At 45.6% G+C, this 22,799-nt stretch overlaps 2 protein-coding genes across 2 annotated transcripts in view; one reads left to right on the top strand and one right to left on the bottom strand.

The window, feature by feature from the left end:
• The window catches only part of CIAO3 (cytosolic iron-sulfur assembly component 3), a 53,470-nt gene that overhangs the window by 9,550 nt on the left and 21,121 nt on the right, over positions 1-22,799 (top strand). Inside the window, exons 3-4 of the mRNA XM_082247213.1 lie at positions 17,968-18,111; positions 19,965-20,097. Coding sequence (XP_082103339.1) covers positions 17,968-18,111; positions 19,965-20,097 — 277 coding nt within the window. The remainder of the gene's footprint in view (positions 1-17,967; positions 18,112-19,964; positions 20,098-22,799) is intronic.
• Positions 6,437-8,530, bottom strand: LOC309546671 (uncharacterized protein; the record flags this gene model as incomplete). The annotated part of the gene is given in 3 exon segments (XM_082246388.1): positions 6,437-7,666; positions 7,668-7,821; positions 8,025-8,530. Coding segments are annotated over 3 exon segments (1,890 nt in total).

Genomic DNA, 22,799 nt, shown 5'->3' with positions numbered 1-22,799 from the left:
CTGTAATTAATACTGAAACTTATTGACCTATGGTCACTGTTTCCCAAGTTGTCCCGTATTTCTATATCCGTGATCAGGTCTGTATCGTTGGTAATCAGTAGGTCAAGTACCGCATTGTTTCTTGTCGGTGCATTCACCATCTGACCCATGAAATTGTCCTGCAAAACATTTAGGAACTGCCTAGCCTTGGCTGAGTGCGCGGTTCCTTCTGCCCAGTCTATATCTGGATAATTAATAATCAATTAAAAATAAATTAAAGTCCCCCATTATAATGACATTTCCCATCCTTGCTGCCAATCCTATCTGTAAAAGGAGGTCCGCCTCACCCTCCTCCCTCTGGTTGGGGGGCCTATAGCATACGCCCAATATTACCTTCCCCGCCGTGCCATCCCTTTGAAGCTCTACCCATAGGGATTCTGCCTCGTCCTTAGCTCCATTATTAATATCATCCCTCATATTTACCTGTATGCTGTTCTTAATATACAGACATACCCCTCCCCCTTTTTTACCCTCTCTATCTCTGCGATAAAGGGAATACCCCTGAATGGTCGCCATCCAGTCATGAGAGCTGTCAAACCAAGTCTCAGTTATCCCCACAAAATCTAAGTCCTCCTCAAACATCAGTAGCTCCAGCTCTCCCATCTTGTTGGCCAGGCTTCTGGCATTGGTATACAAACCTCTTAATTTTGATCGGTTACAAATATCCTCATTTGATGTTTTTAGGCTGCTCTCTTGAATTTTCCCCATACCCACCCTGGGTATAGGAGCTCCGAACACCCTACCGCTAATGCCCCCATTTCTGCCCTCTGAAACTTGCTTTCCACTGGCTAATTCTACATCTGTACCCTCCCCCCCATTCCCTAGTTTAAAAGCCCCTCTAACTTTTTGGCCATCCTCTCACCCAGTACGGCTGCACCCACCCCATTTAGGTGCAATCCGTCCCTACCAAAGAGCCGGTGACCGACTGAGAAGTCGGCCCAGTTCTCCAGGAACCCGAAACCCTCCTTACTACACCAGCTCCTCAGCCACTCGTTAACTTCCCTAATCTCCCTCTGCCTCTCTGGTGTGGCTTGAGGTACAGGTAGTATTTCGGAAAATACTACCTTGGAGGTCCTAGTCCTCAACTTAGCGCCTAAGTCCCTGAAATCGTTTAGGACTCTCCGTCTTCCTCTGCCTATGTCATTGGTACCCACGTGTACCATGACAGCTGGGTCTTCCCCAGCCCCACCCAATAATCTGTCCATCCGATCCGCAATGTGCCGAACCCGAGCGCCCGGCAAACAACAGACTGTTCGGCACACACGGTCTTTGTCACAGATTACACTGTCTGTCCTTCTAATAATTGAGTCCCCTACCACCAGCACCTGTCTTTCCTTTCCCTTTCTCCCGGCCTCACTGGAGGAGTTCTTCCCCTGGCTGCTAGGGGCGTCACTCTGCTCCAGCAATGCTGGTCCCTGACTGGTTTTCCCAACATCACACAACGGGGCGTATCTATTGGGGTGCTCCAGCCCAGGATCAGCCTCCTTGCCTTGTTCCCTTCTACCCCTCCTAACTGTCACCCCTCTAAACTGCTCTGATGCCTGCACCTCCAATACTCCGCCCACCTCTGTGCAGACCCCTGCCTGCACCTGACTGGTACGATCCTGGCTCTCCTCCGGTATGGACATTCGTCTCAGTGTTGCCAGCTGCTTCCCTAGATTCAGGACCTGAGCTTCCAGGGAAGCAACTTGCTTACATTTTGCGCATTCGTATTCGCCCTCGATCACATGTCCGAGGAACGCATACATATAACAAGATGTACACCGAGTCGCATCTCCACACCCGCCGGGCATTGTACCTACTATCTAATCTAATGGGGATTCAGCGATTTAAGTCTATCCTATGTGGCTATTTCCTGGCTTCCTAACGCTACCTTCTCACCCTCTGGTACTCCGCTTCACTCACTTGACACTCAGTTGCACAACACTCACAATCTCACAGCCCGGTCAGTCTCACGACACTCCCAGTCGCACCACCCGGTCAGTTGCACAACTCTCCTGTCGCACACACTCACAGTCTCACAGCCCGATTTAGTTGCACCACACTCACAATCGCACAGCCGATCAGTCGCACATCACTCAGTTGCCCAACACTCAGTTGCACAGCCCAGTCAGTCGCACCACACTCAGTCGCAAGGACACTCACCAGTCGCAAGGACACTCACCAGTCGCAAGGACACTCACCAGTCGCAAGGACACTCACCAGTCGCAAGGACACTCACCAGTCGCACGGACACTCACCAGTCGCAAGGACACTCCCAGTCGCACGGACACTCACCAGTCGCACGGACACTCACCAGTTGCAAGATGCTCACCAGTCGCATGGACACTCACCAGTCACAAGGACACTCACCAGTCTCAAAGATGCTCACCAGTCGCACGGACACTCACCAGTCGCACGGACACTCACCAGTCGCACGGACACTCACCAGTCGCACGGACACTCACCAGTCGCACGGACACTCACCAGTCGCACGGACACTCACCAGTCGCACGGACACTCACCAGTCACAAGGACACTCACCAGTCTCAAAGATGCTCACCAGTCGCACGGACACTCACCAGTCGCACGGACACTCACCAGTCACAAGGACACTCACCAGTCTCAAAGATGCTCACCAGTCGCACGGACACTCACCAGTCGCACGGACACTCACCAGTCGCAAGGACACTCACCAGTCGCAAGGACACTCACCAGTCGCAAGGACACTCACCAGTCGCAAGATGCTCACCAGTCGCAAGGACACTCACCAGTCGCAAGGACACTCACCAGTCGCAAGGACACTCACCAGTCGCAAGATGCTCACCAGTCGCTAGGATACTCCCCAGTCGCAAAGATACTCACCAGGTACTCTCAGAGCCTCAGTGTTCAACCTCAGTGACCAGTCCTGTGTGTGTCCCTTTAAGCCTGACACTTGCTTAAGCTCCTGCCTCCCTCCTCTGTCACTTGCCTATCAGTCTCCCCTCAGCTCCTCTCCCTGCCAATTGTCAGGTCAGGTATTGTGCGTCTCCTCTGCCCCCCTGCCCTCTCTCTGTCTGTCTGTCTGCCGCCCGCTCGCCCTTGCGGGGGGGGTTACCACACCGCTCGCTGCCCGCACACCACGCTCTTTCCTCTGGGGGGGGGGTTCTCGCACCGCTCGCCGCCGCTCTTGTTAGGGAGGGGGGGGGGTGTTCACACTCACTCGCTCGCTCCTTCAGTCACACACACGTCCTCCTTGACTGCCTCTGCTCCCTCGCCTTGTCAGCCTCCGCTCCCGCGCTGCTCAAGTCCGCAGCTCAGCACCCTGTCGGCCGCAGCACCAGCCTCTGGTCCCGAGCACGCGATTGCGCTATGCGGCAGGAAAGTCCGCGGCTTCGCGTCAGGCACTAGGCCGCGATTTCAGAATGTCCCCAAACTCGCAAATCTTGGTCGCAAAATGTTGCTGGGGGTCAGATGGAACCCGATGGGGTGAAGAAAGGCCCGTAGAAAGCGCCCTGCTGGAGGATTGCTGCAGATAGAGTCCGGGGTCGGCGGAGCTCTATCTGTGGCAGATAGTTTGTAGTCTTCAACTAACTCTGAGAGCACCGGTGAGCGCTCTCATAGTTCATTCATTCTCCTCTTCAGTAACTGTCTGCTCTTACGGGGGGTACAGGCAGACAGCTATACTGAGAGTATGTTGGAGCCTGGCATTGGGCCTGTGATCTACTGATCACAGGTGCAATTCTTTTTGTGGCTCATGTGGAAAAAAAAAATGCCCCACTTTTTAAAAGGTGCTAAGTGCCCTACAATCACTGTGTTTACAACGACGTTCTTCAGGCATCCCTCCCCAGCTGCTCCACGCGCACTCTCGCCTGCTGATCGACATCCCTCAGTGATAGCCTCAAAACCCCCTGCTCACAGACACCCCCTCCATCCTGACTTCCTCAACACTTCTCCTACAGTAACATCTCCAAAGTCACTGTTATGCAGTAGAGCTACAATACAGTTCAGTATAAGAGAGTTCTGAGGGCCCTGCTGGTGAGAGCTTCAATTTCCCCACTGGTTCACTTTAAAGCATTAAAGAGGAACTGAACGTGGCAAAAAAAAGGCAGGCAGAGGCTAAAGTAACAGTCCCCAGCATTGTTGTGATCTCCCTGCAGCTGTTCATTTGCCCAATTTAGACTTACAGTGCCTTATTCTGCACTGTATAAACAATAGCACAGACAAAGCTAATCAGCGCAAAACAAACACTCAAAGTAAATAAAAGCAGCTGAACACTCAGGGTCAAAATATCAAATCCCAAAATAATCAATAAAAATAAATAACAGTGCAGCACTAACAAGTAGTTCCCAGATACTACAAAGGAAACCCTACCTAAAGACTCCCAAACAGTGACAAAAGGTGCTCCTAAATGACACTCGTTGGTGATCAGGTGCAAGAAATCCTCCGCAAGAAATCATCCACCAGATAATCAAGCCACCCACCTCATATGTAGACCCCTGAATTAACAGTAGGGTCTAACAACACTTTTCCCCTCTGGGGCAGAAGAATGGTGCGTTTTCCTGCATGAGTCGTCAGTCAAACGAGAGAGAAGTCTCCAAAGTTCGTAATGGACTGGAAACAATTAGTGTGTCCCTCTAGACCTCCCAAACAGGAATCCTCAGCATGTGTCATGTATAAAGGCAAAACATATATATATAGTGCTCTCTGCTTGTGTACAAAAATTTTAATAAAGGTAAAATGCACTTACACAAACCGGCGCTGTAACCTAGTGCTCAGTGTCTCCAGCGTGTGTACATGAGTTATGTACGCGTTATGTCCCGTGGGCGGGACTGCTTCAGCGGACACTTGAAGAAGTCCCGCCTCCCTCGCTTGATTGAGGACTCAAGCAGGAAAATGCACCATTCTTCTGCCCCAGAGTGGAAAAGTGTTGTTAGACCCTTCTGTTAATTTAGGGCTCTACACCTTCTATGATGAAGTGAGCTGCCACCTAGATAAAGGAAAGCCTGTGGATGTGGTGTATCTGGACTTTGCAAAGGCTTTTGACACCGTTCCCGACAAACGCTTACTGTACAAACTAAGGAAGGTAGGTATGGACCATAAGGTGAGTACCTGGATAGAGAACTGGCTCCAGGGGAGAGTACAGAGGGTGGTGATTAATGGGGAGTACTCAGATTTGGCGGGTGTGGAAAGTGGGGTCCCCTAGGGTTCTGTCCTGGGACCAATCCTGTTTAATTTATTCATAAATGATCTAGAGGAGGGGATATCTAGTACAATCTCAGTATTTGCAGATGATACTAAACTAAGCATGCCAATATCTTCTGGGCAGGATGTGGAAACCTTACAAGCGGACCTGAACAAAAGAACGGGGTGGGCAACTACATGGCAGATGAGGTTTAATGTTGAAAAATGTAAAGTAATGCACTTGGGGGCCAGAAACAAGAAAGCAAGCTACTCACTAGGGGGAGGGGGGAACCTCTGGGTGAGTCTAGGATGGAAAAAGACTTGGGGGTACTGGTAGACAACAGGCTTGGCAGTGGCATGCAATGCCAAGCCGCTGCAAGCAAAGCCAACAGAATACTGGGATGTATAAAAAAGGGGGTTCACTCCAGAAATAAAGAGATTATTCTCCCACTCTACAAGATTCTGGTCCGGCCACATCTGGAGTATGCTGTCCAGTTCTGGGCACCGGTCCTCAGGAAGGATGTGCTGGAATTGGAAAGAGTCCAGAGAAGGGCAACAAAAATAATTAGGGGAATGGAGGACATCAGCTATGAGGAAAGTGATAGCTCGTCCACGTCAAGAGGCAGGTATGAGATGATTTACCACCCTTCAGTTGCTATCCCCCCCCCAATAGTGAATTCCTCCTCTTCCAGCTGGGAGATGCAAGAACACAGAGTACCTAAACAAAGTGTAGTCACATCTGTTTATTTCAAGTTTCGCTCTCCCATTTAAAGGATATTTTGGCTGCAAAACTGCTTGAAACTGGTTACAAGTCATGAGTCAATTTAACAATATCACATATCTTACAGAAACTGTACATGAAAGGCTTTTGTTTTCCTATGCATTTGTGTCAATATGAGGTGTTTTGTTGTAGTATCGGTCCGTCTTGTGTTCAGCTTGTCTGTGTTAATGTAAGCAATTGTCAATTGTTTATGGTGGTGTCAGTAATCTCTTATGCAAAGTGTCTTGTAATCTAAATGCTAAATATCCAACTGTCAAGTGTTCAAATGAATGAATGGAAAGGTGGTTTAACATGTCGTCTAAATGCAAAATACAGCTGGCTAGTCTGGCTTGTTAAATCTGTAATTGCAGGGGGCCACAGTCTATCATAGAATGAGCCCTAACAAATGTAATATGAAATATAATTTTTGTAAGGCACGTTGATACACTCTTTCAACCCAACCTTTGACCCCCAACCTTATACATAAGGGTGGGGTCACCTAGAGTCTGTGAATAGCACTATGTGCCCCCCCCCCGGGTATGTTGGCTGTGTTCTTGCTGTAAGTATACATGTCCTACACATAGATATGATATTAGGGATGCATTGAGCACAACAGCACAACATAATGATACCCACAGTCACCCCCACTAAGGTCATTAGTATCCGTTGGAAAAATGCAGTTCCAGGCAACCACCCAAAAAACCAGTCCCACCAATTGCTACTGATATCTTCCTTAATTTCCTTTGCTAATTCACTTAATGTTTTGATATGACTTTGTATGGATTTTGAATGGTCACTTAAATTGAAACAACACATACCCTCGAAAGAATCACATCCCATGTTGTGCTTCAGCAACAGATAATCAATGGTCAGCCTATTTTGTAATATTGCCTGTCTAGTGCCCTGGAGATCCATTAATAATTCAGCCAGAGCACTAGATGTGTGGTTGAGCCCTTTTGCAAGAGCACAGGCGACCTTACTCAGTTGTCTGTGATTTTCTGTAGCAAGGCCTGGGACTCCAACTAGGGATATGGCCAACAAAATATATTCCGCTTCAGAGAGCAAATGTACTGCTGAGTCACAGTTGCTTGGCAGAGTGTACCCCAAAGATCTAGGGGACCGTGAGTGGGCAATTGATTGTTTTGGGGGTAGAATTACTGAGAGCCGTGAAAGAGTGCATGGACCCCCTGTTATATTTCCTGGGATATATGTCCAACTATGAGTCCCACATGATAGTAGCCATCCCTTAGGGAGCTGGACATTCTTGACATAGCTGGGTTGCATTATTGTATGAATGCATGTCATATTATTGGCAACTGACTTGCACAGACGAGATTCTAAACAGGTGACGTTATATTCTAGGGTGTATGTAGGCTGGCGACTTGGTTGTGTGCACATAGGGATATAGCTTCTATTGCAGGTCATATTGTAACATACCTCAGCGGAGGTTACATATCCTGTATCTACCTCTACCATTGTTTCTGTGAGTGAATATGAGGATCTGTCACTACGATAAGCATATAGATTTGGATGAGTGTATACATCAGTGTCTTCTATACTTGAGTCAGCCCACACCCCACTATAGTAGACTTTTAAAACATTAACTGGGGTAGGAACAGCTAGCAGGCAGGTAGAGAACAAATCATTAGAATTGTAGTGATCAGAAAGGCAAAAGTCAGAAGAGTTCAGTATGTTGGTAGCAATAAACATCCATATGCTGTCCTTTTGTGTCCAATAAACTTGACTTTAAATGTAAAGTGGAGACATGAATGTCTCGTGTCTCTCTCCTTTCCTGGGGTGAGGAAGGGCAAAATGAGGAGAGGTTCTCAGGGTGGTGAGCACATGTTGCCAGTAACCAGACTGTGGCTACTAGTGTTGAGCTTGCTGTAAACAGTACCACTGCTGCAAAAATGGGAAGTTTTACAGGAGTAGGGGTGTCCGTTGGCATTGTACCAATGCGTCTGTCTGGATCCGACTGGAATTCGTCTGGTGCGCGTCACAATCTCCGGTCCGTCGTCGTGGGGTCCAGGGGTGGGGCTTCCGTCTGTCTGGATCCAACTGGAATTCGTCTGGTGCGCGTCACAATCTCCGGTCCGTCGTCGTGGGGTCCAGGGGTGGGGCTTCCTTCAGTCGCGATGCGTGGATCCAAACCGGGGAGTCGTCTGTCAATACCGCTGTTCTGGTCACTGCTTGAACTGTCGCAGGAGGTCCGTAGGGCGGGTCTAGTGACTTCAGCTTATGGAGGGCCTTCACTAGGACTCTGTCTCCAGGCTTGAATGGGTGGGTCGGTGCACCTGTTGGCAAAGGAAACGAGAGCGAAATATCACCATAATCACTGTTTAATTTTTCAATTAATTTTGCCACATATTCCTCTTGTATCTGCTGCAAATCTCCAGGTATGAGAATTAACGGATTCTTTGTCCATGGAGTTGGAAAGGGTCTCCCCATCAAAATTTCAAAGGGAGATAGCTTAGTTCTTGGGTCTGGAGTCATTCTGACTTCAGCAAGAATAGCAGGTAAGTACTGGTCCCACTTATGGTAGGTACCTTCAGTTGCCTTCCTCAGTTTGTCCTTCAGTGTGCGATTCATTCTTTCAACAACACCTGCACTCTGGGGGTGGTACGGTATGTGGAACTTCCAATCTATAGCTAGTTGCTCTGCTATGGACTGTGTTACCTTTGCTGTGAATGGGGTCCCATTGTCAGAACTGATCCTGACTGGGCATCCCCATCTGGGAATGATTTCTTTACACAAAATCTTAGCTACAGTTTTTGCATCCTCTTTCCTAACCACAAACGCCTCAGGCCATCTGCTGAATCTATCCACGATTACCAACATGGTTTTACATCCATTTGTTGCCTTCGGCATATGTGTAAAATCAATTTGCAATTCCTGAAATGGCCCTTGTGGGGGTAGCAAGTGTTCATGGTGGCCTACTTTTTTCCCTTGAACATTGTTCCGAGCACACGTGAGGCATCTTGAAATCCTACTTTCTACAATTTGCATTAGATTTTCTGCACAAAACCTTTTACTGACTTCCTGCATTGTTTGCTTAAGACCTTTGTGACCTATACCATGTATTTGCAGTATAAGAATGGGGGCTGCTATTTTGGGAATTCCTACCACTCCTCCCTTTGACCACAGACCATTAGCGTCTTTGGTCAATCCTTGGGACTCCCAATAATTAATGTCTGCTGGTGTTGCAAATGTTTGGAGTTGGGACAGCATGATGTTATTTTCAGGCGTGAGCGGTACCAGTGGGTCATTTAGTAAAACTTCAGTTGCATTGTTTTGTGTGACTCGAGAAGCTGCTTTTGCATGCTTGTCTGCCAACCTGTTTCCCTGGGCAACTAGTGACATAGAAGTTGTGTGCGCTTGGTACTTAATTACTGCAATGGCCTCTGGGAGTTGAATTGCTGCAAGGAGGTTTGCAATGAGTTGTGCATGTGCAACTGGCTTACCAGTTGCTGTCGTGAATCCTCTATGCTGCCATATTACCCCAAAATCATGACATACTGAAAATGCAAATCTAGAGTCTGTGTTGTGTACAAGTTTACTCGCTTGTTAGCCATGATTTCGCAAGCTCTGGTGAGTGCGATTAACTCGGCAGCTTGTGCTGATGAGACAGCGGCTGGCATGGCTTCAAGGACTTTATCGGGCAATTGAACCACTGCATAACCAGCATGAAATGTGTGATCATCTGGTCGGGTGCAGGAGCCATCTACAAACACATCCTCTGCATCAGGAAAGGGAACACTTTGCAGGGTGGGGCGGGGGCTGGTAGCTATGTGAATACGTTCTGCACATTCATGTTGTTCTGATATCTCATCTTGTGGCCCCTTGAATCCTAGGAGAGAGTTTAAGAACAACATTGGTGCAGTAGTTGGCGCACAGTAGTGAACCTGGAGCCCTGGGGTGGTGGTCAGGATAACCTCATATCCTGCCAACCTTTGGGCAGTCGTGTTGTGTGGACAGATTTTTCAAGAGATGAAGGACAGAATGCGAAGTGTATAGTGTGGTATCATGTCCCAGTGTGATTGAGCTTGTCAATTCCACAGCCATTGCACATGCTGCCAGGGTCCTGAGACATGGTGGCATGCCCTGTACCGTGACTGGGAGTAATTTGGATATATATGCAACAGGCCTCAACTGTCCTCCATGGTCCTGGGCTAACACTGCAGCTATGGTCTTACAATTTTCACGTGCATACAAGTGAAATGGTACATTGTATTGGGGAATGCCTAGTGCAGGGGCGGACACAAGAGAGATCTTTAATATCTCAAAAGCATCAATCATTTCAGGAGACCAAACAATATTCTGGGGAGCGGTGATGACAGTGGAAGGTCTGAGGAAGGAGTCCCAGTGAGAGCAGTCTGGGATCCAAAGCCTGCTAACATTTACCATACCTAGGAAGCTCATCAACTCTGACTTTTTCTGTGGGCAGGGCAGACTGATTATTGTGTGGATGCGGTTTGGGGCTAGTAACCGAGAACCAGGCATGAGAATCATGCCAAGGAAGGTAACACTCTTTTGACAAAATTGGATCTTTTTCTTAGAGACCTTTTGTCCCTTTGTTCCTAGAAAGCACAACAATAACAGTGTGTCATTATTGCACGCTTGTTCCGATGGACTACATACTAACAAATCATCTACAAAAGATAGCAGTGTAGAACCATGCTGCGGATGCCAGTTTACCAGGACTTGCTGGAGAGCGGTGGAGTACACTGCAGGTGCATCAATTAGGCCCTGAGGCAATCTACACCAGGTCATTTGCCGAAGTTTGAACACAAATGCCATTAGAGGCTGTGTCCTCTCATCCAACGGTATGCTGAAATAGGCGTTGGAAAGATCGACCACACTGAAACATTGTGTTGTGGCTGGGATCTGGTTTATGAGTGTGGTTATGTCGGGCATCACTGGAGTGATCGGGAGAATTATGTCATTTATTGCTCTGAGATCTTGAGTGAATCTGTAAGAGCCATCTGATTTTTTTACAGGATTTACTGGTGTATTGTATGGAGAGGTAGTAAACTTTAGCACTTTCTGCTTGAGAAATGCCTCAATCATTGGTGCCAGAGCTTCTTCCTTTTGCTTTCTGAAGGGGATATTGTTTCAAGTACATGGGCGTATGCGGTTTGACAGTTGCCTTGTACGGTGTGCAGGGGAGATAACCAACATCAAATGAATCTTGTGCCCATGTCTCTTGCGGAATTCTTTCAAGAGAACTGGGAACAATGGCTTGCTCACAAGTAAGAGTATGTACACAGTCAATAGAGAATCCCCCTCCCCCATTGGGCAGGAGAGATATACCTAAATCGATCATTAGATCTCTTCCCAGTAAATTTGAGGGACATGTTGACAAGATAGTGAAAGAATGGTTTGTTAAAAATTTCCTCCACTGATTGTACACCTGGATGGTCGGGGTACGTCCAGTGGGGGTCAATACTCCGTTTATTCCCACAGAAGGCTCTCCAGTATAAGTTTCGTTACCTGTCCACTGCTTGATGACTGAAACTGTTGCTCCACTATCAATTAAAAAATACTCTTCCCTATACCTCGGTGGGTGTCTATCATCTGCTAAAATCAGTTTGATCATGGGTTTTTCTTCTGCAGTGTAGGTTAAATCATACATGGCGACGGAGTTTGGGCACCTTCATTGTGGGTTAGCTGTATTCATTCCCCACTGAACGGGATACTTTACCTGTGTTTGCTGGGTCTGGGCAGGCATTGGCTGGACCTGATCTGGGGGCGGGCAGGGGCAATCAACGAAATGCCCTGGTTGTCTGCATCTGAAACAGACGCGTGGACTTTGTCTAGGCCCAGTGTGCTGCTGAAAGCTGCGCTTGTCTTTGTATCTACCCCGATTTTCATAGTGAGGGCGGGACTGGGAATAATGTATACCATGGGCTGAATACTTGGTGGTCTGCTTGTGGATCTCAAAACATTCTGCAGAGTCCTTTGCTATGGCTTGCTTCATGGTTTGTGCTGGGGTTAATTCTGGCCATTTATCAACGATCATTTTGTAAATTCTAGCAACTTCAGGCAGCAAATTTGCAACAAATGTCTGTGTATACACCAATCCCATATCATCAGCAATTGCTAAACCTGCCTCTTCTACCCACGTCTTCCTAAACCTTTTTGCAAAATCTGACACACTTTCTCCAGTTTTTTGTTTACAAGTTGTGGCTATTCCAATGTCTTTACGATCACCATGCATCCTTTTAAATTCTGCCAATACCTGTGTCCACATTTTGTCTATTTGGTCAGAGGTCCTTAAAGAGGAAGTAAACCCTCCTCGGGAAGTTGTACCTATAGGTAAGCCTATGATAAGGCTTACCTATAGGTACTGTAAATATCTCCTAAACGTGTACCGTTTAGGAGATATTTACCTTTAATGCAGCCAGTGACGTCACTGGCGCATGCGCTCTGAAGGAACGGCTGATCGTGCCGTTCCTTCAGAGCCCCGTGCCGTGACCGTCGGCTCCCGCACGCGTGCGCGGGAGTGACGTCACCGCGGCTCCGGCCAATCAGATGGCCGGATGCCGCGATCCCGGAAGACGGGCGACTGAACATGTCGCTCGTCATACAGGTGAGTGAGCGGCACGGCGGGGGCTCGTTCTAAGGTAAGTATTTCATAATGAGCTAGTATGCGATGCATACTAGCTCATTATGTGTTTCTCTTGCAGGATGTAAAAATAAAAAAAAAAATTTAAACGGGTTTACAACCTCTTTAAGGGATACTCGGCAGGTGTGATATCTGCACTGGGAATTTTAAGAGTGTCACATTTTCCAAAGTCAAAACCTCCTTCTGCTGAATCCTGATACCCTGTGTGACCCCTTCCAGGATTAATCTATAATCCTCTACAGTAAACTGTTGGCCTTTACACATTCTTTTCAAATATGATACAGTGGCAGCAGGCGTTTTCCTGGGGTCAGGGGAATTATTAATAATATCATTTAAAACAGTAGATGGCAGTGGCTTCATTATCATTTGGTTTCCCATTATAACAAACGGAAATGCTTCAGTTGCTATGGGGGCGGTGTTTGTTTTCACTGCACGTGGATACATTACTCTACTGGGCTTTTCTGGCTGGACAATAGGTTGATTAGCGTACTCAGAGACATCCTGCACTTCAGGTTCTGTAGAACCGGAATTTCGTGGCATAATTACCTCTGAGCATATCTCATCATCTGATTATGGTGTTAATTTAGTTAAGACAGGATACAATGGCACATAAGGAGGGGGAGCGAGAGCCGGGGACACAATGGGGGCTCTGACCTGCTGTTTCTCATTTACACTGCTAAGATCAGTCCAGAAAGTTTGCACTGATAACCATGCCTGTCCACATTTTCTCATATATGCTTTGTCCCACTTTGGGTCTCCCTGGTACCATGGAAAAACATTTATCTCATTTAACCACTTGCCGACCGCCGCACGACTATCTACGTCGGCGGTCAGCCCCTCACAGGCAAACTAACATAGGGCTACGTTGCTTGCTTGTGAGGGTCTAGGGAGCGAGCGCGCGCCGCCGGAGGCGCGCTCCCGCGTGGTCACGGACCCCCCCCCCCCCCCGCGTGACCAGCGGACCCGATGTCCGCTGGCCACTCGGCGGGGGAGAGGGAGAATGTCAGGCAGCTTGTGTAAACAAGCCACCTGTCATTCTCCTCGCTGTAAAGACACTGATCACATGGATCTACTATGTAGATCCGTTGATCAGTGTCCTTACAGCTCAAGCCACAGCCAATCACAGTAGAAAGCACGCCCCTAGGGACACACACAGCCCCTCCCTCCCAAATAAAGTTGACCCCTTCACTACCAGTGTATTTTTACAGTAACAGTGCATATATATATAGCACTGATTACTGTAGAAATGTCACTAGTAACCCCAAAAGTGTCAAAAATGTCAGTCAAGGGTCCGATCTGTCCGCCGCAATGTCGCAGTACCACAAAAAAAAATCGCAGATCGCCGCCATTACGCGTTAAAAAAAAAAAACAACAAAAATGACAAAAATCTTTCCCTTTGTTAGTAAACGCGATAACTTTTGCGCAAACCAATCAAAATACGCTTTTTGCGATTTTTTTTTTTTTTTTTTTACCAAACATAGGTAGCATAAAACAAATTGGCCGAAAATGTTAAATTTTGATTTTTACATTTTTTTGGGGGGGAATTTCATATAAAAAAATTTGAAAAATATTGCTATTTTTGCAAAATTGACGCTCTTTTTTTGTTTATAGCGCGTGATCAAAAAATCGCACAGGTGATCAAATACCACCAAAAGAAAGCTCTGTTTGTGGGGAAAAAAAGGACGCCAAATTCGTTTAGGTACAGCGTTGCACGACCGTGCAATCGTCCGTTAAAGTCACGCAGTGCCGAATCGCAAAATACCCCCTGGTCGGAATGGGGGTAAAATCTTCCGGGGCTTAAGTGGTTAAACATAACCCTTTTATCATAGCAACATGAAATTCTGAAAAGGATCCTTCCCTTGGAAATGGATCACTACATCTCATTCCCTCAGTCCACATTGGCATATTTTCTACCCAGGGATCAGTATAAAATGAACCTAAACACTTCCGGACAAACATTTTTGGTGTTTCCCCCAATTCATTTTTGGGGGACACTTCCACCATAGAGTGGTTTGCAGCAGATTTAGGAACATGACTTTCAGTTCTAAACTTATATTTCATTTTTCCCTTGGGATTCTCCTTACCTTGAAAATTGCCCATTATTCTAGGCTCAGAATATAGAGTGAGATTTAGCTGAGTTTGAAGGTTTATATATATATATGGGTGGTGGCGTCAGTATTGAGACTTTATTGGAAAAACCTAGTTTTCCAATTTATGTGGTTTCCTGCGTCTTAATAATCAGATTTATATATATATCCAATTTATGGTTTGGTGTTAACTATCCTTTGGTGGGCAAGTTTTATACCTTCAAGCTCAGCTTCATATCACATACAATCTACATATACATCTATACAATGGTATGCAATCTTATATAACGACTAAATACACTTAAGTGTCTATGCAAATATATGCAAGGTTTTAGAGGCAGAATTCACTATCACACACAGTACTGCTTTGTAACCGGGTCCCAGACCCTGGGTATCAGACCCCCTTATTTTCTATAGGAATTTCAGATTCCTGGGAGGCGCTAAAAAAATAGCGCTGACCGGGTATCTTTAATCTGCTCTTGACAGTATAAGGTGGCAATAATAGTAATAAGAAAATATAATTACTCACCCAATACTGTGTTCGGCAGATCCAACTTCCTGACACCAGCTGATAGCTCGTCCACGTCAAGAGGCAGGTATGAGATGATTTACCACCCTTCAGTTGCTATCCCCCCCCCCCCCCCCCCCAATAGTGAATTCCTCCTCTTCCAGCTGGGAGATGCAAGAACACAGAGTACCTAAACAATGTGTAGTCACATCTGTTTATTTCAAGTTTCGCTCTCCCATTTAAAGGATATTTTGGCTGCAAAACTGCTTGAAACTGGTTACAAGTCATGAGTCAATTTAACAATATCACATATCTTACAGAAACTGTACATGAAAGGCTTTTGTTTCCCTATGCATTTGTGTCAATATGAGGTGTTTTGTTGTAGTATCGGTCCGTCTTGTGTTCAGCTTGTCTGTGTTAATGTAAGCAATTGTCAATTGTTTATGGTGGTGTCAGTAATCTCTTATGCAAAGTGTCTTGTAATCTAAATGCTAAATATCCAACTGTCAAGTGTTCAAATGAATGAATGGAAAGGTGGTTTAACATGTCGTCTAAATGCAAAATACAGCTGGCTAGTCTGGCTTGTTAAATCTGTAATTGCAGGGGGCCACAGTCTATCGTAGAATGAGCCCTAACAAATGTAATATGAAATATAATTTTTGTAAGGCACGTTGATACACTCTTTCAGAAAGACTACAAGCACTGAACTTTTTCTCTCTGGAGAAGAGACGATTGAGGGGGGATATGATATCAATGTACAAATACTGTACTGGCGACCCTAGCATAAGGAACAAACTATTCAGAGTAAGGGAATACAATAAGACACGTGGCCACTCACTAAAACTAGAGGAAAGGCGGTTTAACCTTAAAATGCATAAGGGGTTCTTCACTGTAAGAGCAGTAAGGATGTGGAATTCTTTTCCACAAGTAGTCGTATCAGCAGGGAGCATTGATAGTTTCAACAAACTATTAGATGGGCACCTTAGAGACCACAACATACAGGGGTATACAATGTACGGTTAACAGCAAACACACACGCACATCATAGGTTGAACTGGATGGACTGATGTCTTTTTTCAACCTCACTAACTATGTAACTACATATGAGGTAAGCGGCTTGATTGTCTGGTGGAGGATTTCTTGCACCTGATCGAGTGTAATTTAAGAGCAGCTTTCATCACTGTTTGGGACTCTTTATGTAGTGTTCCCTTTGTAGTATCTGGGAACTACTTGTTAGCGCAGCACTGTTATTTATTATTATTATTCTGCACTGTCTCTGTGTGAAAGTGGCTATCCTGGTAGAGGCATGGTTTGCTTCCACATGCCTGTCTCCAGCAAAGAGAACAAAGACTACAGCAGCAGTGACATCACCAAATCTCCTAAGGCTAGTAGTAGGAGGCAGCAGTGCCTTAGTCTCGCACTGCAGATACATGGCTGTGAAACTTGTAGGTACAGAAGTGGGTACACTTACATACACTTACATACTAGGAAGTGCTACTGCTCCTTTTCAGGAGCAATTCCTGACCAAATGTGTATCATTCAGGGCACAGGTTAGGTATAATTTACAAATTTCCCCTATGACATTCACTTTTTAACTTCAATTTTAAGTTCAATTCCACTCAGTGACATTATCTGCCTAGTGTTTTATGTTTTCTGGTTTTCATAGAGGCAGTCTGGTTTCCTACAGCAATAAAAAATATACTGGATTGTATAGAACTGCCCAAAGGATATATATAAACCTGTAGTAGGAACAGCATAGTATAAACTAGCTTTTAGTTTACCTAACTCTGCAAATAGTTTTGTGTAACGCACAACAGAATATGTTGACGCCTGGGTATTGTAGACTGAGCAGCCCTTTTTTTTTTTTTTTTTTTTTAAACGGAATAATGACAACTACCGGTTTTTCAATGTCTTTAGTTAAATTTAGCCTGCTTCAGTCACTGTAGGCAGTAAAGATGATTCTCACAAACCTACCGTGAGAGGAGGACCAAGACCCCTGCAGGCTTACTGGAAGGCACCAAACCAGCACAACACCAGAAAAGAAGAATAAAGAAAGTATCTGGCTACGTGTGTATCCTACGTGGCATGCATGACCTGAGACATCTTTATTTATCCTCTGACCGGTTGCTTAGGATACCAGCCTACTGTCCCTTCTTGAACACCGGCATATCTATTGAGCGCCGGCATCTCTGAGAGGTGCCAGGGATGCTGCGCCTGCTGCTGCTTGCCTCTTCGGGGGTCAAGGAAGCAGTGGAGGTCTTCTCCCTCTCGGGCTCTCAGTCCTAGATGCCCTCGCTGCTCGCATTACCTGCATCCTCCATCTCTGGGGTCCCCCGCTCACTGTGTGGGGATGATAGGCGGAGCAAGGTGCTATCATCCTGCCCTCACCCCAAGGATGCCGCTGCCTGCATAGGATTTACCTCCGCAGGATCTGAGGCCTTTGCTGCCCACTGCCCACCAGGCAAGTACCCAGTGTGCCTTATGACCATTCTTGGCCTGGTTGATGCCGTATCTGTAAACATATTAAATAAAGTTCACATTGTGGAAAAATGCTTTTCTTTTCAGATCAAAAAAAAAAAAGACAATTGCAAGTGTGTATGTATAGCGGTACACAAATTGTGTACATCCATTCCATGTAGGTTGCAGATGTATGAAACCATCCACTGTTTCAGATTGTCTCTTCTACCATTAATGTCAAATTTTTGCACTATGGTTTTTAAGTATTTAGTGGTAAAAATGTATTTCAAATATTTTTTATGCTAAAGGCCTATTAATTAACCTTTTTTTTTTCTCCCTTGTTTTGTAGGATGGAGCTTCCCAAAAGCTAGAAAAGGCAAAGATTACATTGAACGATTGCCTTGCCTGTAGTGGATGTGTCACCTCTGCAGAAAGCATCTTGATCACCCAGCAAAGCCATGAAGAATTGTACAAGATTCTAGCCCAGAATAAAGTAATCATTTTAACTTTGATGAAGCTTGTGGCTGTTATGCTGATCCAGTAGTTTTGGCACTGACCTAGGTCTAGTATGCAGTTGAAGACTTCTGACTTCACATGAACATTCTTGATTTGCATGCTTGTTCTTGGTCAGTTTATCAAGCAGTAATGGAGCTAAAGACAATCGGGCAACTAGAATTTTCAGGAGGTCAACAATTGTAGCCATAATATGTCTCTCATAACAAGCTTAGTTTAAAATTGAAGTTCAGAAATTATCGTGGGCTATGTTTTTTTATCATTTTCTGGCCTTAGATGCTGCCAACAGGAGAGAAGCACATAATCTATGTATTTCTCCTGCCAGTTTGCCAAGAGAGCTTAAAAATGTGCACATTATTGAGAGGATCAGATAAATGTGGGCCTATACCACAGTTTAACACTATTTACAAATAATCTTTTGCTTAAGTTTATATTAGATTGGTGATCCTCAAATACAAAATCCTGTTTTGTTGCAGCGTTGATCACCTCCAGAATATAACAAACACCAACTCTATACAAAATTAGAGCCTGTCAAGCATATTAGCACATGCAACCAAAGACTAAACCAACCACAAAAAATAAAAACCTAAATGTCATGATTATTCACCATATTCCAGATCCCTTAAAACCAGGGAATACCCATTTACTAGCCTGTAGTTTAAAAATTACAATTCTAGTGTGTACAAAATTTTGGATACATCTCTATCAGAAATCATAACTTCACATTGGATACATTTTTATAAAAGATAGCAACATGGGTCAGGAATCCTGACCATATATAATATACATAATAATAACAAATCCCATAAATTATGCGTTTCTCAGGTTTTGCCCACTCCAGGATAAGGCAAACCTACATAATAGAACACAATATTTCATAAGTTTCATCCTTGTATCAACATATGTAGAAATAGAGTTTTGGATAGTGATCTGTCATCTATTCCATATTTTTTGTTTCTAAAGAGCTTCATAAAGGCAGAGCCACCTTAACAGAAACGGGCATAAACATTTTAGATTACAGTACATTGTAAATATTCAACAGTGTGCCAAAGATTTGGACTTACCACTTCTTTTTCAGGTTTGAATGTCCCATATTTCTTCTTTACACAAGTGGTTAGATTTCTCTAGTTATTGATACGTCGCCAAGATTGTTTTCCCAAGCCCTTATATATATGGAGGTATAGAGTTTGCCCCATAATGCTGTAAAATTGAATATGCAAGAGAAAGAGCATGCCTCACTGGGGCTAATGCCAGACACAACCTTTCAAAAAGTGTTGGGGCACAAAGAAACGGGTCTTTGCTTGGTAGAAACACAGGAAATGTGAGCGTTGAAGTAATCTCTGTTTGACCAGAAAGCTCCAAAAGAGGCCTTGATCTGCATGATGCCTACAGTAAAATGACTTTGTTTAATGAAATACGGGGCCCTGGACAAACTGGCTTTAGATAAAGTAAGAAAAATAGCATCTTGAGGAACCCAGTCTAAAAGCTGGTGTACTATTGTTGTTATATTTACTACGGCTTTGATGTCGCACCCTGACAAACATATTTTGGCATTTTTAGTGTTTTGATGAACATCTTCATACTTATAATAAATCTGTGACTCACACTAAGGACATTAGTCTCTAGCAAGCATTCATTACCAAACATTATCTGATTTATCACTAGGTATGTTCAAAATGGTCACATCAGTAGGGAGAATTCACAGTTTACTGAGTGTGGTCACCCTAAGAAATCACTGGAAGCAGTACTTTGTTGCTATATGGATACTTTACTTTGGCTTGTTGTCAATACACAGATATTGTTGTTACTACTTGTCCTTTTCTTCCTGATCAGATAGAAGATCCCTCTCAGCAAAAGCTGGTGGTAGTATCCATCTCACCACAGTCTCGGGCCTCTTTGGCTGCGAAATTTAACCTAAATATCCCAGAAACTGCTAAAAAACTGACTTCCTTTTTCAAAGCACTGGGTAAGCTGCTTCAACTGTAATTTTCTTACAAGATATTGTTCTTTGACTGTGAAATAATGAAATATGTATTGCTAATTGTACAAAGCCCCCTGATGGTTCATACCAATCTTGTCACTCCTTTTTAATGTCTTTTGCCATGTTGTTACTATTATATTGATGTCATCATATTTTACCAAAAGCGATTGGTTGTTATAAGCAAAACAGTTATTTGATAAGACGATTAATCCCTAACCTAAGTTGTTTCCTAATTATTCAATAGGATGATTAATCGCCAACCTATATTGTTTACCACAGTTAACGGATAAGCTGGTTAATCCCCAGCATATGTTGTTTCTTACTTTTAGTCTCAACAATCCATGACGCAGATTATTGTTAGCATCGGTAGCAGGATGGGAAAAGATCAACAAATATTTCTCTATCGCTCATTGACAGACGTAGTCCTCGGTGATACAGCACCTTCGGGTTATGTTGCCTCCACAGGAGTAGGACTAGACAGGAAATAAAATGCTCTGGCCACACCCTAGGGGCAGTCCCAGAGGGTATATCCTCTCTCTCTCTGCCTCAGCAAATCAGTTTTTTTCTGTCTAGTCAGGAGTAAGGACCTAGATACCTTGCTGGGATCTTCGGTCCTGGCAGGATTTTTTTCTTAGAAAAGAATTTTTTAAGACAGCTTTTTTTCTCCAGTGTTCCTGTGAGATCTTCAAGCAAGAAAGCTGAACTGGGCGACGGGCTGGATGTTGAGATCCAGTGGTCACCCCAGTTCAGCCTACGAGCGCGTGCAGGCCATAGCTCCGCGCTGGGTCGGCCGCGACATAGTCCCACTGGACGGGGACTGACCCTGCGAGTTAAACGTCTCGCTGAAACGCCAAAGACCATGAGTCACGGCGCCCGTATTGGTCGACAGCCCTCCTACCTCGGTGGAGAGGGGTACTGTCAGGAGTTGGCGCCCGCCTGGTTCCGGTATGGTGAGTAGTATGTTCCCCCTTTCCCCCTGACGGGTCTTGTGGTGAACGCGGGCCCCTCTCTGTAATGGTAAGGATGGGTTCCCCTCTATCCTACAACATGTCACAGATCCCCCTAATTGAGTGTGATTTTTGTGTACAAGAAGCCAGGAGGCTTGGTTTGGGAGCTGACAATCTAATTGTAAAGATGTGTAAATGATTGTAGTCAGTGGCAGTACTAGAACTTTACTGTGATAGTATAAGGTATCCTACCTGTCAGTAGCCACAGGGCGATGTCTATACATGTATACTGCATTCCAGATCATTCCTCCAGCTAAGCAGCGGACCGCATATGGCCCGCTAGGGTCCGGTACCTCCGACCACGCTGACCACCATGAGGGTGAAGGGTTGTGAGGCCGAGATCCTTCTGCAGACATGCCGCAGGCCGCCGCCATTGTCTGGTAGATCGCACGAGGCCGCCATTTTGTTGTAGCCTCGTGTCTCCAGCATGGGGGCGGCCATGTTTGAGGTGAATCAAACACCTCATGGAGCCAGGGGGAGGAGCCGGCAGGCGTGTTAAGGGGCGGAGCCGCCTCTTTTACCCAGGAAATAGGGCCAAAGACTTCCTGTCTGTAACAAGACAAGCACTGAGCAAGCTGATGAAAACTTCTGTGCATCAGGGATGAGCCTTGGGGTCTGTCTCTCTCTCTGTGGGGTCCAAAAAGGCAGGTAACACTGAGGGGCGCTGTTGCGACTGGGGGACACAAAAAAAAAAAAAATAGTTTTTTTTTTTTTTTTTACTTTGTCATTTTTTGTCGCTGGCAAGTGTCTTGTATAATCATTGACCCTGCCGCATAGGTATCCCCACCTGATCCCCTCAAGGTGGCCGCAGGACCCTCCAGTACCCCACTTGTTTTTAATGCATTATCGGCAATTTTGGAGTCTTTGGTATCCCGGGTGGAGGTGGCCTGTCAGGGACGGGGGTCAAGTAGCGACCCCCGCCTACCCCTATTGTTTATCAGATACTTCAGATACGGATTTGGAACTGGTCAATGCAGTTGCAGGTCCCTCTTAGGGGGCTGTTGTCTCAGGTAATATCTCCTCAGCAGTGAGGAGCACGTTTCTGCCTCCGCCATAGCACAAGAGTGGTGGATGCACTAGTTGTGTCCGTCCGGGAAACCTTTAGTCTTGAGGTTACACCGGCAGAGGTAGCTGAGACTGAGATTCCTTTTTGGTACTTGTTAGCCTACCAAAAGGGCGAAGGATTTTCCTTTACCCAAATGGGGTCGTTTTGAAACGAACCCCTGTTATTTCCAAACGCATGGCTAGGTGCTATCCGTTTGAGGAATTCCTCTTTATAGGATAGACGGTACCACCTGCTGTCTTGCCACAGACTGTTAGGATAAAAAGACCTCGTAACTAACGAGGACCTTCCTTTTCTGCTCATATAGAGTTGTTTGTTCCGCGAGGGCGGGCGATAAGGCGAAACCCTCCAAAGCCCCTTTAGAGGGGTTTCAAAGGGCGCTGGTCGGGTAAACAAAGAGTCCGGCTCAGCCAAGCCTGAAGAATATAGCCTGATGCGCCCCTACCCATCTCTGGGGTGGGGGGGGGGATGTCTTCACCGGTTTCTGGAGGACACAGGATCGAGTTTCGATCACTTCCACCGGTGCGATTCTGCCCTTCTAACATTGAACGGTTTCAGGGGTTCTATTCGAACCTATTCACAATGCCCAGGAAAGAGGGCAAGGTGCGTCCAAATCT

Source organism: Pelophylax lessonae (genome assembly GCF_965119305.1).
Source record: "Pelophylax lessonae genome assembly, chromosome: 2".
Lineage (NCBI taxonomy): Eukaryota > Metazoa > Chordata > Amphibia > Anura > Ranidae > Pelophylax > Pelophylax lessonae.
Note: the sequence above shows the minus strand (reverse complement) of the source record. Positions and strands in the feature narration are given on the sequence as shown.